This window comes from Mixophyes fleayi, chromosome 3, assembly GCF_038048845.1.
Source record: "Mixophyes fleayi isolate aMixFle1 chromosome 3, aMixFle1.hap1, whole genome shotgun sequence".
NCBI lineage: Eukaryota > Metazoa > Chordata > Amphibia > Anura > Limnodynastidae > Mixophyes > Mixophyes fleayi.
In genome coordinates this window covers 333,358,976-333,373,787 of record NC_134404.1, presented here as the reverse complement: position 1 = coordinate 333,373,787, position 14,812 = coordinate 333,358,976, and the positions used below count along the sequence as shown (strand labels likewise).

General features: G+C 40.5%; 1 protein-coding gene across 1 annotated transcript; it reads right to left on the bottom strand.

Annotated features, from left to right (window-relative positions):
- Positions 1 to 240: 240 nt before the first annotated feature.
- On the bottom strand, positions 241 to 13,886 carry MTARC2 (mitochondrial amidoxime reducing component 2). The gene is made up of 7 exons (XM_075204283.1): positions 13,521 to 13,886; positions 10,549 to 10,722; positions 7,696 to 7,861; positions 5,257 to 5,397; positions 3,557 to 3,621; positions 3,402 to 3,473; positions 241 to 828 (listed from the first exon to the last, which is right to left on the bottom strand). Exons 1-7 carry the CDS (start codon positions 13,748 to 13,750, stop codon positions 702 to 704), a joined length of 975 nt encoding a protein of 324 aa, XP_075060384.1. The 5' UTR covers positions 13,751 to 13,886; the 3' UTR covers positions 241 to 701.
- Between the last annotated feature and the right edge of the window lie 926 nt (positions 13,887 to 14,812).

Here is a 14,812-nt window from a genome sequence, read left to right as displayed (position 1 = left end):
GAGTGTGGGAGGAAACCAGAGCACCCGGAGGAAACCCACGCAAACACAGGGAGAACATACAAACTCCACACAGATAAGGCCAGGGTCGGGAATTGAACACAGTCTGGGTTATGAAAAAAAGAGAACAATTCTGCCCTGCAGCTGTATTTGGCTTCTGTCTCAGGGACAGGCGTCTGACACTATATATTCCTCATACATTTCTTTAGCACAGGAAGCTTCACAGGGAACACACACACAATCCAAAATTTACAAATCTTTATTGAAACAAATATAAATTGAATGCAAACTGCTCAAAGCTGGCTCATAAGTGCTGTCAGATAATCCTTATTGGTAGTTACAGTCCCATTGACCCTTAAAATACAAGTTGGCACCACGTGCATTTAAAACACGGTGCAGCTTATAATTGTTTTTATAGGTTTATGGAACTTTACCACCTATCATGGTTAAAGGCACATATTATCAACAAGAATAATCCCATTCAATTAAATGCTCAAAAATGCTTCAGATACATGGGGATTTATACAGAGTAATGATATAATGTCACCCACAGATTAATAGCTTAGTGTAGCGAGACCGATTGAAGCCATTTTCTGATTGGCAGTTTTGGATTGCAGTTTATCTGTTCTAAGCATACCATTATATGTTTTAATAAATTCCATATTTGCAATCTTATTGGCGGTTGGTTTCCATAGTCAGACCATTTAGCATGTTACATGGTAAACGGGGTCTCCAACTTTAAGGGTTCCCTTCTTCAGTATCCTTACAAATTGCCCGAACAGGGGAGACAATTTATACACGTCCTTATCCGCAGTGTCACACAGGCGATAGCTGCGAGAAGATACAAGGTTGTTAGTGACAGACAAGGTGCTGGGTCTGAAGCATTCAAGCAACGTCCAGCATTATTACTAATGTCACATGTGTATGTTTTAAAGTTACATTAAGATAATTTATTTTTCTATAAAATGTTCCTCACGTAAGAGGATTGGCTATTTTGCCATTAATATACCAAGAAGCGGACATGCTGTTACCATAATTGATTATTACACAGTGGAGGCAGCCATTTTGTAGGTTGAAGCAATATTCAACCTATCAGTTTACTTTAGTGACAGCATGGCGGTACTTTGTGCCTCATGATTTCACTAGCTCTCAGTGAAGCGATAGGTTGCCTTTTCATGAATTTTGGTTTAACCCACAAAATGGCTGCCTCCACTGTGTGTAGGTGATAAATAGCCTGTAAGACTAAATAATACCGGAAAAAGGGCGTAACTGCCACTTATGACCATGAGATGGCACTGCAGAGCAACCACTCTTCCAAACAATGTGGCTTCTATATATTATTACAAGCGTTTGTCATTTGTGCATGTGTGTATATATACCTCCCAGCAGTCCTTATTTTAAAAGGATACTACTGTGGTCGGGTCTCCATTACCCACAGCCAGCATGATCTGTGCTCCCAGTGTGCATGATAATCGGATTTGTAGTCAGTACTTGTGCATAATACTGTACTGAGATATACATATAGTGATACTGTGTGTTTGTACTTAGATACATGTAGAGCATATGGTTTATGTGGTGACCAGTACATTTTAATGGTGAGAACTGTAGTACTTTTGCCCTTGTGATGTGTTATGTGAATGAGTATCTATTTGCTCTGCATGAATGTATAGCAGAATCTGTGTGTAAGTGGTTAGAAATAAATGAATATGTACTGTGTATATGATTGTAAGTCCCACATCTAGGATGTCTGTTATGGTATATATGTGAATAAATATAGTGGTACATACATCTAACACAGAGTTTAGAGCAGAAAAAAGTTGTATTTCGTGGTCAAACTGCAAACTACGTTTTACTGTTAATGAATATGAGAATAGTTGTTAAATGGTCATTAGCGTATTTGCCTTGCTATTGCCCCTCAGTGCTATTAGCACAAACATATACATTAATTAGTAAATATTTTCTACATCTTGTTAAAACTGGCCAGTATTCTTTTGTTAAATTACAAGGATAACTGATTTTCTATTGCTGCAATAAGCAGCCAAAAAAAATAATCAGCTTTCAGTATTGGTTTGTGAAACAGCTCTTTTAAAAGTCATTTCTGAGCAATAAATATTACTGCCATCAGAGATCCTACTCTGCACCTGCGAGACGACTTTACCTGCTGTATTGCTGTGATTTACAGATAAGAGCTGACACTCTAATCCATCCCACAGCTGTCCTGCATTGAAACTAGAGATGCTCAGGCTCGGTTTTCTGAAAACCGAACCCACCCGAACTTAGGGGATCCGAGTAGGCTCACGAGCCGGCTCGGCACTTCCGCTCGTCCTCAGATCTGAATCGAGGCAAAACATCATTGTTGCGTTGTCTGATCTCGTGGGTTTTGGATTCAATAAGTACCTCCCTCCTCAAGACATCCAGCGCCATTGCTCACAGAAACAAGGGTAGCAGTGTTCTTGTCACTCTCCAGTCTCCAGTGACATTGCTCAGTGCCATTGCTCATACAGAAACAGGAGGGGTAGCAGTGTTCTTGTCACGCTCCAGTCTCCAGTGCCATTGCTCATACAGAAACAGGAGGGGTAGCAGTGTTCTTGTCACTCTCCAGTCTCCAGTGCCATTGCTCATACAGAAACTGGAGGGGAAGCAGTGTTCTTGTCACTTGACAAAAAATTACTGGAAAGTAATGTTATTGAGGTTGATAATATAGTAGGAACAAAACAAAAAAAAAGAGCCAAATTATGTGATTTTAAAATAGGGATTTTAGAAAAATATAGGGATCCAAAACCAAAACATGTGAAGGCTGTTTTGCCAAAACACGAAGTTAACCCAGATCCAAAACACGGGGACAGTGAACATCTCTAGTTGAAACCAGTTTCACGAGTCAACAATCTGTTTGGTACCCAGCAGTCGTGATCCTAAGTAAGCGGCCAGGAGGAACCAGCCGCCATCACAAGCTTAGGAGGTGCTGTCGCAGTTACAAACACCACCCAGACGCCAGCGGTTTCGGATGTCAGGGAAGAAGCAGGCAGCACCTATTGCCCAACCACTGGGGGCACCACAATAGTGCACAGTTGAAACATACAAGGAGTGGGTGGCTGGGCAAGCAGCACCAGTAGGAGTGGTGAGGAGCGACAGGTTACCGACGATGAGACCGAACCATCTGTAAAACCCCAACAGGGTGCAAAGTAATCCCAATCAGATTCAGGGTGGCCACAAGGGGCAGAGGTTAGCTATATGGGGGCATGGCCTCAGTACAAAATGGACATGGTTGGGCAGATCGGATCCATAGACAATTCTTGTGCCAGGTATTTTCTCTAACGTTGGTTGCTACGAGTACATAATGTGTATACATTGGATGGATTGAGAATACATTGCGGCAATTTTTTCATGATAAGGCAGTAACCAACCTGCGCATCGTATTCAGCGGCTCCTTCATATCAATGATTCCGGTGTCAGGATCCACGGTGGTCAATATACATCTGCAGAAATCAGACAAAATTCAGCAGGAGTCAATGAATGGAGTCATACATGCTGTGGCTTTCCGAATTAGTACGTTACAGACCTTGGACAGGGCATGACGCGTTTCAGGGTCACAGAACTGCCGATTTGGATTTCCTCCCAGGTGTCCTAGATATTAGGAAGAAAGAAACCCAAAATAAAAACAAACGTTTATGTATGTAAACTGTCAGGATATATAGATAACCTAAACCATCATCCTATAAATACACACTACCAACATTAGTCAGCAATATTATTTTTCTATAGGTACCAGCACGGCTATGGGTGATATCCTATAAAAATTGGGCCAAACATAGTGTTGAAAAAAACCTAAATGAATTAAAATGACAGCAATTTAAAAGAGAAATGTGTCACTGATAACATGTAATGTTTCTAAACGAATTTCTTGCTGATGTACAATCCAAATCTCAACAAAAAACAGAAGCATTTTACAATTTGTTTTAATTCCATTTGATTTAGCTGTAATATTTTTCTGTTTTGCTCTGTATAGCTTGTGTCCAGTATAGCGAAATGCGTGCATTCATTTAGAGGACATTATGCACAAAAATGAATTGATCAAAAGGCGACAAAGCTCTATTGCGTTTTCCGCCAGCCATAGGTTTTTGTTTGGGTTTTTTTGCTTTACCCCATACATGTAAGTGGTTATCGTCGGCGCTAGGTATTTACATGGAGAAGCCTCTTTATGATGTTCTGATAAGATGTGTGTTCTGGTAACTATTCCCTTCCCTTGACTATTAATTGGTCATAAATAGTTTAATGAGCCATTCAAGCTTTTCAAATGCCGAGATGTAAACATTCTTTATTTTATCGCTAGAGGGCGCTAGAGGGCAATGATCAAAACACAAGCGCAAACTTATCTACAAGGGATTCGAAAGATGACTCCAACATAGGGGGAAATTCAATTGGCCGCCTTACTGTAAAAAGTAACGTGGTCTGTGCACTACTACCGATATCATGGTAATAGTGTGCATAATTACCGTTAATACGGTCATCTTTAAACCTGGGTTTTGCTCGCAGCTCAGGGAGCCGGGAACAGAAAGCAGGGTTAAAATTACCATATTAACGGTAATATATTTAGCGCCACATTAGTTGCGGCAGAATTGAATTCCCCCCATAAGGTCTGCAGAGTTATTCAGATGTAAAAAGTGCTGTACACTTGGCAGGAGAATACATAGAAAATTAAAGAGCTTTAGTGAGCTGGATACCTGAGATTATTTCAAAACCACTGAAACCAAGATAGGAAACAAAAAAATGTTTGATGCACGTTTTCCACGTAATGTCTATGCCACATTAATTTCAATGGTGCATCCATCATGTGTTCTACATGTAGAAATTCAATTGAAATGAATGGGTCCATTGAAATTAAGGAAATTTGCTCCGAAACACAATTTTAAGGGTTATCCCACTATATTCTTTGGCATCTATTGCCTTTGCAAGTGCATACTTTCTTTTATACTATAATATAATTGTTAACATCCCTCGACCGTCTTCTTTTCAGAGCCCTGCCTCTTAAACACAAAGGGCTAGATTTACTAAGCTGCGGGTTTGAAAAAGTGGAGATGTTGCCTATAGCAACCAGATTCTAGCTTTCATTTATTTAGTACATTCTACAAAACGACAGCTAGAATCTGATTGGTTGCTATAGGCAACATCCCCACTTTTTCAAACCCGCAGCTTAGTAAATCTAGCCCAAAGTATTAAGTTCAACATAGCAAATAAGCAGGTAAAACCAAATACTTTTACCTCAGCAAAGGCATCACATCCAGAAATCACAATATTAGGACGGAAATTTCGGACTGTGACTTTCTTCTCTAGTTTTGCGTTTAGATTGTCCACCGAGGCTTCAGAGAGCAGGAGAAGGGGGCTGAGATCAGGATACGCCACCTAGGGGACAATGTGGTAACAGCAATGTATTGTCTACAATTGAAGTTGACCTTATCTCCAAAATTAAATGTTAATAATGTTTTTATAATAATATTAATAATAATGTTATGTAATGTTAATAGTCATAACAAACGGGGGTCACTTACATTGTGACAAATATTAAAGCTTCTATCTTGTTAAGAATTTTCAATGTTCACCTCAGTTTTGCCCTCAGACTAAACTCACAGCGAGTCTTTGATTCATCTCATTATCACAGTCACTAACCAGAATGGAGCTTTCGGAGAACAAATTCTGTCTGGTAACAGCTACCTACAGGAACATCTGCTTAAGTCTACTCCCGCAGGTATCTATATAGTGCTACTAATTCCGCAGCACTGTACAGAGAACTCACTCACATCAGTCCCTGCCCCATTGGAGCTTACAATCTAAATTCCCTAACACACACACAGACAGACAGACAGAGACTAAGAGCAATTTGATAGCAGCCAATTAACCTACCAGTATGTTTTTGGAATGTGGGAGGAAACCGGAGGAAACCCACGCAAACACGGGGAGAGCATACAAACTCCACACAGATAAAGCCATTGTCGGGAATCGAACTCATGACCCCAGTGCTGTGAGGTAATGTCATTATTGCACTCCCAGAACCAGAATATAATTCTATTATATAAATTCTGTCAATTTCAGAAAACCACTAGTTCCTCTTTAAGAATTTCTCAAGCAGCTTTTTTTGTTAGTTAAACAAGGGCACTAACATTAAGGACAAATAAAGAAGTATTTTACTCAAACGTCATGAATTGGGCCCAGAATGGTTACTGATGATTACACACACACTGCCGGCTACGGACAATACTTGGATAAATAGAGTGTCAGGAATCACTGGTGTAAAAACTAGGACTGTAACTGGATCCACGTGACAGGCCCACAGCCCGCCATTCTGAGATTATCCAGTCTGTACGTCACAATTTACGTCTATTCTAACCAGTCAAATCCAATCAGATTGGGATCACATTGATTTTGCAGACAAGCACTGTGCAATCGTTAGGTACACGATCTGCACATTTGTAACAGCTTAATAAACAACAATTTGTAGTTCAATATTAATGACTACTAGACAAGTGCAAGCATACCTATATATACTGTAGTGTTCTCAATAGGATGATATTTATAAAATAAGAAATGCTTCATAAAAACTGCAGTATATATTTTCATACTTGTCCTACGACAAGGTTCATCTGATGTATATTACACTTATTGCTGCAGCTAGGCTTATCTTCCTCTCGCCGCTCCACCTCTCTGCCAAACCTTACACTGGCTCCCCGTCCTCTACAGAATCCTCATCAATCTCCTCACACTCACATGCAAAGCCCTCTCCAACTCTGCTGCTTCCAACATCTCCAACCTCATCTCCATACATACCCACTCCTGCCCTCTCCGATCGACCAAAGACCATCGCCTTTCCTCCGCTCTGCTAATCACATCTCCCATCCTTCTCCAAGATCTCTCCCCTGCTGCCCCCCACCACTGTAACGTTCTGCCTCATTCTATCAGACTATGCCCTAGGCTGTACAGCTTCAAATGGTCATTTAAAACCCACCTGTTAATAAAAGCCTACCAGCCCTCCACATAACCATTTTACCATGTATTGTACCTCACTCACTCTCATCCTCCATCTCCCCACTCTTACTACTTGCCCTCAGATCCCCTTACATTGGCTCACCCCCATATGCCAGCCGTATGTCTGCTCCTTTCCCTTTAGAGTGTAAGCTCTGGTGATCAGGGCCCTCTCCCCTCCTGTTCTCATTACCTATAACCGTTGCTCACCAGCTACACAGCGCACCTCCTCCCTGTGCACTCTGTCCATTGTCTCCTCTCCTCCATTGTCTGTGCACCTCTTTCAGGGGCTCTAAACCTGTTAATTGCCCCCACGATAATGGGCACAGGTTTCAGCCTGCGCTGAATATACCCCTTGTACCCCAGTAACTGTGCTGAGAGTTGTAGTGTTATTTGTTTTCTGTATTGTACTGTTATACCCTGTACTGTCTTGTTGTTTACCTCTGTACGATGCTACTGACCTCACGTGGTGCCTATAAAGGTGAATAATAATAATAATAATAATAATAATGTACATAATGTTGTATGGTGGAGCCACATCCCACTTACCACAGAAGGATAAGACTATAATAGTTGTGCACCATCACCCTATGAATATGATGCATTCCCCTGCAGCGATTCTAGAGAACATATTAATGTGTATATTAATAAATATACATAACCCGATCGCTGTCACTGACTGACCTGATCATTCTCACTGTACGTTGGATATTCATTCTTTGGATTCCTGAGCTTCATTTTGTCTTCAAACTGCACCAACCGATACTTCTCGACGCTCCGCAGGAAGCTGGTTATCCAATCAGACGCTTCGTCTCCGCAGTCCCGGCCTTGAACCAGATTCCCATGAACTCTGAGAAAATGAAAGATGTCTTCACTTTCTTCTATAATATTATAACAGTTATATGTATTCTTAACCGCATGCTTTTACACTGATATACAGAACTACAAGGTGAATTCTAATGTCCTGATATTTCCCAGAAGGGGGTGCATTATTGAAAATATATGAATAGCAGGTTTTGCATCAAAATTAAAACATTTTATTATTTTTATTTTTTAAACATTATGTTTTGTTTTACTTTTGTTATTAGTTATTTTTATTTATTTGTAAGGGAGAGTTGAACAGTTGTGTTTTGTGGGATGATTATGTCAGTGACAGGATGCTGGATGTGGGAGGAGCTAGGTCAGGGCAGAGCAGTCACTGCCCGAGGTTCCAAGTTTGAGGATGAGAGGAAGGAAGCAGAGAAGCTGCAAGTATTGTTTAAATGCATTACTGTATTAACAGTACAAACAACCATCATCAACATTTATTTATATAGCTCCAGCATATTCCATAGGGCTTTACAATAGGGAACAAACACAGTAATAAAACAATACTGGGTAATATAGACAGACAGAGAGGCCCTGCTCACAAGCTTACAATCTATAGGACAATGGGAGTCTGATATATGAGGTTAAGTGCTACATATTGCATATCGGTTGAGCTAGAGTACAAAGGTAAGAAGTACTTAGTACTTCTTATGGTACTTCTTAGCACCATTATGATTCAGTCACACAGAAATGTTGGTTAGAGAGTCAGAGTTGTTGTCTTGTGTGAACTATGTAAAGGGTGGTAATAGGGTAACCTAGTGCGGTTAAGAAAGTGGTTGAGGAATATTATAAGCTTGCTTGAAGAGGTGGATTTTAAAGAGAACACTTCTAGGTTGAAAACAGTCCAGGAATGGGAGGAAGTGATGAGAGTGGATGAGAGACGCAGATCTTCTGCAGAACGGAGGCGTCGAGTTGGGAGATATTTTGAGACAATTGAAGAGATGTATGTTGGTGCAATTTTGTTGATGGCCTTAGAAGTGATTTATATTGGATTTGGTAATAAACAGGCAACCAATGTAAAGACAGACGGAGGCGCTCAGCAGTGGAAGAACGATTTGCAAGGAAAATCAATCTAGCTGCTGCATAGATTGTAGGGGGTGAGAGTCTGATTCGGGGGAAGGCCAGTAAGAAGGGAATTGCAATAGTTAATACGGGAGATGACGAGTGCATGAATTAAAGTTTTTGTAGCGTCTTGTGTGAAAGATGTCCAAATTCTGGAAATATGTAACAGGTTGTAGATAAAGATCAGATTTGGAGAAGGATAGTTTTGAGTATAGGATCACGCCTAGGCAGCGTGCTTGTGTTGTAGGATTTATTGTCATATCAACAGAAATCAAGATGCCAGGTAGGTAACTTCTGTTGGTGGTAGGAATATTATAAGCTTTGTGTTTGAAAGATTGAGTTTGAGTTGGCGAGAGGACATCCAAGAAGAGATGGCAGAAAGACAGTCAGTAACGCAAAACAACACAGATGGTATGAGATCAGATGATATATAAATTTAGGGTATCATCAGCATAGAGATCATCATCATTAACATTTATTTATATAGAACCAGCAAATTTCATTGCGCTTTACAATTGGGATGACACTGAAATCCAAATATGCTTATTAGTTTTCCCGGTGAAGTGGTGTAGATAGAGAACAGCAGAGGTCCTAGTATTGAGCCTTGTGGTCTCCAACTGATGAGCACAGCAGAAGGGAGGTGGATCCAGAGAAATAAACATTGAAAGAGCGATTAGATAGGTAGGATGAGAGCCAGGATAGGACAGTGCCTTGAAGACCTAGGGATTGTAGCTTTTGTAAGAGAAGAGAGTGGTCAACAGTGTCAAATGAGAGATCCAGGAGAATTAGAAGAGAGTAACGGCCTTTATATTTAGCAGTGATTAAGTCACTGACAACCTTAGGTAACGCAGTCATTGTGGATGGTTGGAAATGAAAGCCTGACTGACGAGGATCCACAGGTTATGTGAGGATAGAGGGTGTGTGAGGCGAGTGTAGGCAAGTCTCTCTAGAAGCCTGGAGGGACATGGGAGCTTAATGATAGGAGAGAGAGGCAGAGAGGAAGATTAAAGACCTTAGTTACAATTGGGATGGGTACAGGAGACAGATGTACTGATTTGAGAGGGTATAGTTACAAGAGGACAGGTAGTAGTGTAGGGAGAGAAGAGAGGATTTATCATCTTCAATTGTGAGATCAGATGGAGAGAGGGTGTCACAGGGTGCTGGGAAGGAATTGAACCGATTGCTTGTCCAGGAAGAGGAAAACATTTCAAGTTGGATCTTATCAATCTTGTCCTTGAAGTAAGGAGCGAAATCGTGGGCAATGATAGTAGTTGGAGGGTTCGGGTTGGGAGGATGGAGAAGAGATTTAAAATGTGTTAAAAAGATGTTTGGGGTTAAAAGCCAGAGCAGAGATGATAGAATTTGGAGAATGTTTGTTTAGCAGTGTTTAGAGCATTTCAATAGAAGTGGTAGGTAGATAGCCATATATGGTATATTATGTATGTCACTCTATGGCATTAATGATGCATGTCTTAAAATGTTATTTTCATTTATTACCATATTTACAAACACACTGTCACCCTTTATGTATTATACAGTTATTAAGTTATTGTCCCTTGTGGACAAACCAGAAAACTAGTTGGCATTACATGCGTTTAAGTTACCTACTTGCAATTAAAAATTGCATTCGCTTTAGGAAGTTTCAGAGGGACGTCCAGATTATCCACTCCCGGTGCAGTGAGGGTTAAGTGTCCTTTATCACAGTTCACGGTTATCAGCACCATTCGTGGCTCCTGGCGAGCTGTAACGTGCACTTTGTCCTCCTTTACAACAAGCCAATGTCTGCAATGAACCAACAGGTGAACATTACTCCCTCCGTTATCAGGCAATGAGACCCCTGTTCCATTCCGTTATCTATGGTCAGGAAAGAAAATACTCAGAGACAACGAGTAAGACAATTGCTACAACACTCCAATGTTCACAGGTCTATTCTTGTTTGAGAACTTTAGTAAATTATAACAGGTACAATATTTTCAAAAAAGATGTCAGTATTATCGAAAGCATTATTATTGAAGTCAGCGGTGCCATTACTTTCAATGGGGAAACAACTGTCACTGAAGTAAATGACCATATCCTATAATAGTGGGTTGCAGTAAAAGACATAACATATCAGAAAAGGCCGAAATGGTATGAAAAGTCGGTAAATATCCCCATTTTCAATAAAAGGAAATATAGATTGCACCTTAGGAAGAAGCTTTTCCGCATAAAAAAAAGGTTACTTTCTATCATTAAACTTTTGGGCGGCAAGATGTGAGTAAAGGTGCAAGAGAGACAAAAATCACATATTACACTGGTAAGACCCGAATAAACATCTCAGAATTTTGGGTTTCTTGCACTTACGGATCAGTTCCAGCAAATGTCCTGACCACCCGGAGCAGTGCAGCACAATGGCTCAGTGGTTAGCACTTTTGCCTCACAGCACTGGGGTCATGAGTTCAATTCCCAACCATGTCCTTATCTGTGAGGAGTTTCTATGTTCTCCCCGTGTTTGCGTGGGTTTCCTCCCACACTCCAAAAACATTCCACTCTATGATATCTACATGCTGTTTTATCGTTTTGTGTCTAGTGGACTGACTTTCATCATTGTAGAAGAACTTAAGCATCTTCCACACCCAGGACACCTATCTGAAGACTTCTAGAAAGACTTTTTGTGCTGTTCGATAGGATTTATTTTTGGGTGAATTATTGTAAAGTCAACCCCCTCTCTCTGATTTCTGGTGTTGGCGCATGTCAGCAAGTTCTATGTTATCTGTTTTTTCTGTTATTGGTATGGTTCGGTGTTACCTACTTTGAATTTGCTACAAGCTGCTTTCTGATTGTATCATTGTTGCGCCATTTTTGGATTTGGTATACTTTAATTTGCCATACTGGTAGGTTAATTGGTTGCTACTTTTGTCGTGGAGGCGGGGCCAAAATGACGAAATTCCCCGCAAATTATGTTATTTTGACCCCCGACGGGCTGGATACGGGAGACTTGCCTGCTCTCCAGAGAGTCCAGGAGACCTACCCGGAACTCAGAAGTCTCCCGGACATTCCGGGAGAACTGGCAAGTATGATGTTCCATCAACATAGTATCGTGAGTGATTATATTCCCTCATATCAGCATCGAAACACCTCTGCAAACTATTTTTTTCTCCATTTCTATATTTGGGAGGCCTCAGGGGGGATAATAAACCATTTTCACAAATATATCAAAATATATGAAATATGATTATGCATATGTAATACCCAGCAAATCACAGGTATATTATTGCTGATATTGTTGAAACAAGATTTCTAAATTGTTATTCATTTTGTGACATGTTGACTCATATCGCATATTGAAGGTCTCGTGGTATTACTTACTTACAATACTGCTACTTATCTGCCTTACGCCACAAGCAAAGAGAATAAACACAAGTTTATGCAGTCTTAGCCCTGTGCCCCTTGTTTTATTCCAAAACTATTGGGGGGACCTTTGCCTCTCTACCATTCCACCAGGCCTGTGGAATCCTTCTTACACTAATTCTAGGGTACCAACCATCCACCCAGTTACACATATTTAACTCAGTCACATTAATCATAGCACTGTCTCCATTATAAAGTACTATGTGTGCATCTGCTTTTTAGTAGTGATAGCAATATTGTTTAATTTGAATAATGTCTGTGATGCACTGGAATAAAAAATAATTAAATATTACCTCTTCAAGGAAGAGGAAATGGCAACACACAGGATAACAATTGTATTTTGCACTGATTATATTTTTACTGGTCACTATATGCATAACATGGAAATTAAATTGGCTAATATAGTTTTGGCACAATAAAATTTATACCATAGAAAATCCAGGTTTACTAAGTAATCCCTGGACTTTACATATTCCATAATTGCCATAATTAGTCCCAGAGGGGAGGTAAGTGGTAACTATGGTGGTGGGGTCGTGGTGCGGTGATTCATGTCAGTTTGGTCTTGCGCCTGTGACACAAAGCCGCGAGTGCATAATCGCACTGCAGGGGGTGGGACAAAATTATGCAAATTACTGAGGCCTGCGTCCCGCCCCCTTCACTAGAAAGTGGGCAAGATACGGAAGGATGGCCTGCGCTCGCGGGAGTTTAGGAGAACTACCTGAAATTTATAAGTCTCCAGAGCATTTCATGGGCAAGTATGAGATATTCAAGTGCATCAGTACAGATTATTTCTGATATATGGAACATGTGCAGTGAACCTCTAAAATGTCATCCTAGATATGTCTCAACATTCAGATATGAAAAACTGTGCAAATTAAGCCCCACTCAGATTTATGCACACCCATCCCCTGATCCATCCCAAAACTTTAAGTTTGGGTGAATTTTGTTAATTTCCGTATAAGCTCCGCCCTTTTTGAAGACTGGAATTTGGGACTGTTCTGCTGAAATCTGGACCGTTTGGAGGGATCAGAACCGTCACTAAACATTTTAGCGCCTGGGACGAGAAACAAAAATGCCGACCCCCTTGTCCTCAATTTTAACCAAATGAAACTAAAATATTCATAAACTGCATCCCCCTCTTGATTACAGAGCCTCTAATTGTCAGCATTGCAGTATGTGGGGACGTTTGGTACCTGTCTCTGAGCTGGTTACTCCTCAGTCCATACTCCATACATTCAGCCACATCCAGGGGGATTCCTTTGCACGACTTTACAGGATACAGGAAAAGATGGGAAACTTCCCCCACCTTCCTCAGCTGCTTTTTCTTTTTCCTCTTAGCTATAAACAGCCAGGTGACGGCCACGGTGGCCCCTAACCCAGCCACACAGATCAGGAGAGTGCGGTGCTTAGCGATGGCCTCCATAACCGAGCACGGGATGGACCCTCACACAGTCTTTCCTTCCCTGTGTTATGAAATCTGAGGAGGGAAAATGAGCATTAAACGCAGCCCACGAAAACAGGAACTGCCCTACAGCTGGATTTGGCTTCTGTGCCAAGAATAGGAGCCTCCCGCTCTGTTAACTATTTACCATACATTTATTTAGAACATAGAGATTCCCAAGGAACACACAGAATTCCGTAATATAACAAAACTTTATTTAAATAAACAAATGCACATAAGTGGGAGGCAAACTGCTCACAACTGGGTCATAAGTGGTGTCAACTAATCCAGTGTTTCTTAAACCTGGTCCTCAGGACCCCTAACAGTGCAGGTTTTCCATATCTCCTTGTTTTAGCACAGGTGTATTCATTACTGACTGACACATTGTAACAGATCCACAGGTGGTATAATTATTTCCCTTGTCACCTGGAAAACCTGCTCTGTCAGGAGTCCTGAGGACTGGGTTTGAGAAACACTGATCTAATCCTTATTTGCAGCTAGAGGCCCATTAACCCCTAAAACACAAGTTGTCTCTAATTCAGATTTTAAGAAAAATCAGAAGGTTTATTAGAATAAGACTGTTGCATCATTCCCAGCATACATAAGAGAACATGTCCATCGATCTGACTCATTTTTATAAGGAGACACCAGTAGGACTATTGTTCTGCTTTTCTCACATAATTTCCAACTGCAATAACCTGGACTGAATTGGTTCAGTGATGTTAAGAAATAAATACCTTTAAATGCCAACCACTTTGAAAACCACATTCTTTGCTTTGCTTTGGTAAATGGTTGCTTTCATTTTGATGTGACCCAGCACTGAAACTTTGTTTAACATTTGGACACACTTGTACATTTGTTATTTGTTTGACTACTTTAGTTATATTTAGTGTTTGTTTGTTACAATGTTTGTCACTCCCAAATAAATATTTATAACAAAAAAAACTTTTAAAGTTAAAATTAATTTAATAAATGTAAACAATTAAAACAGTACATGCTGTATTTATAGATGTGAAAGTGAAAAATCAGCAATATTAGCCTCGT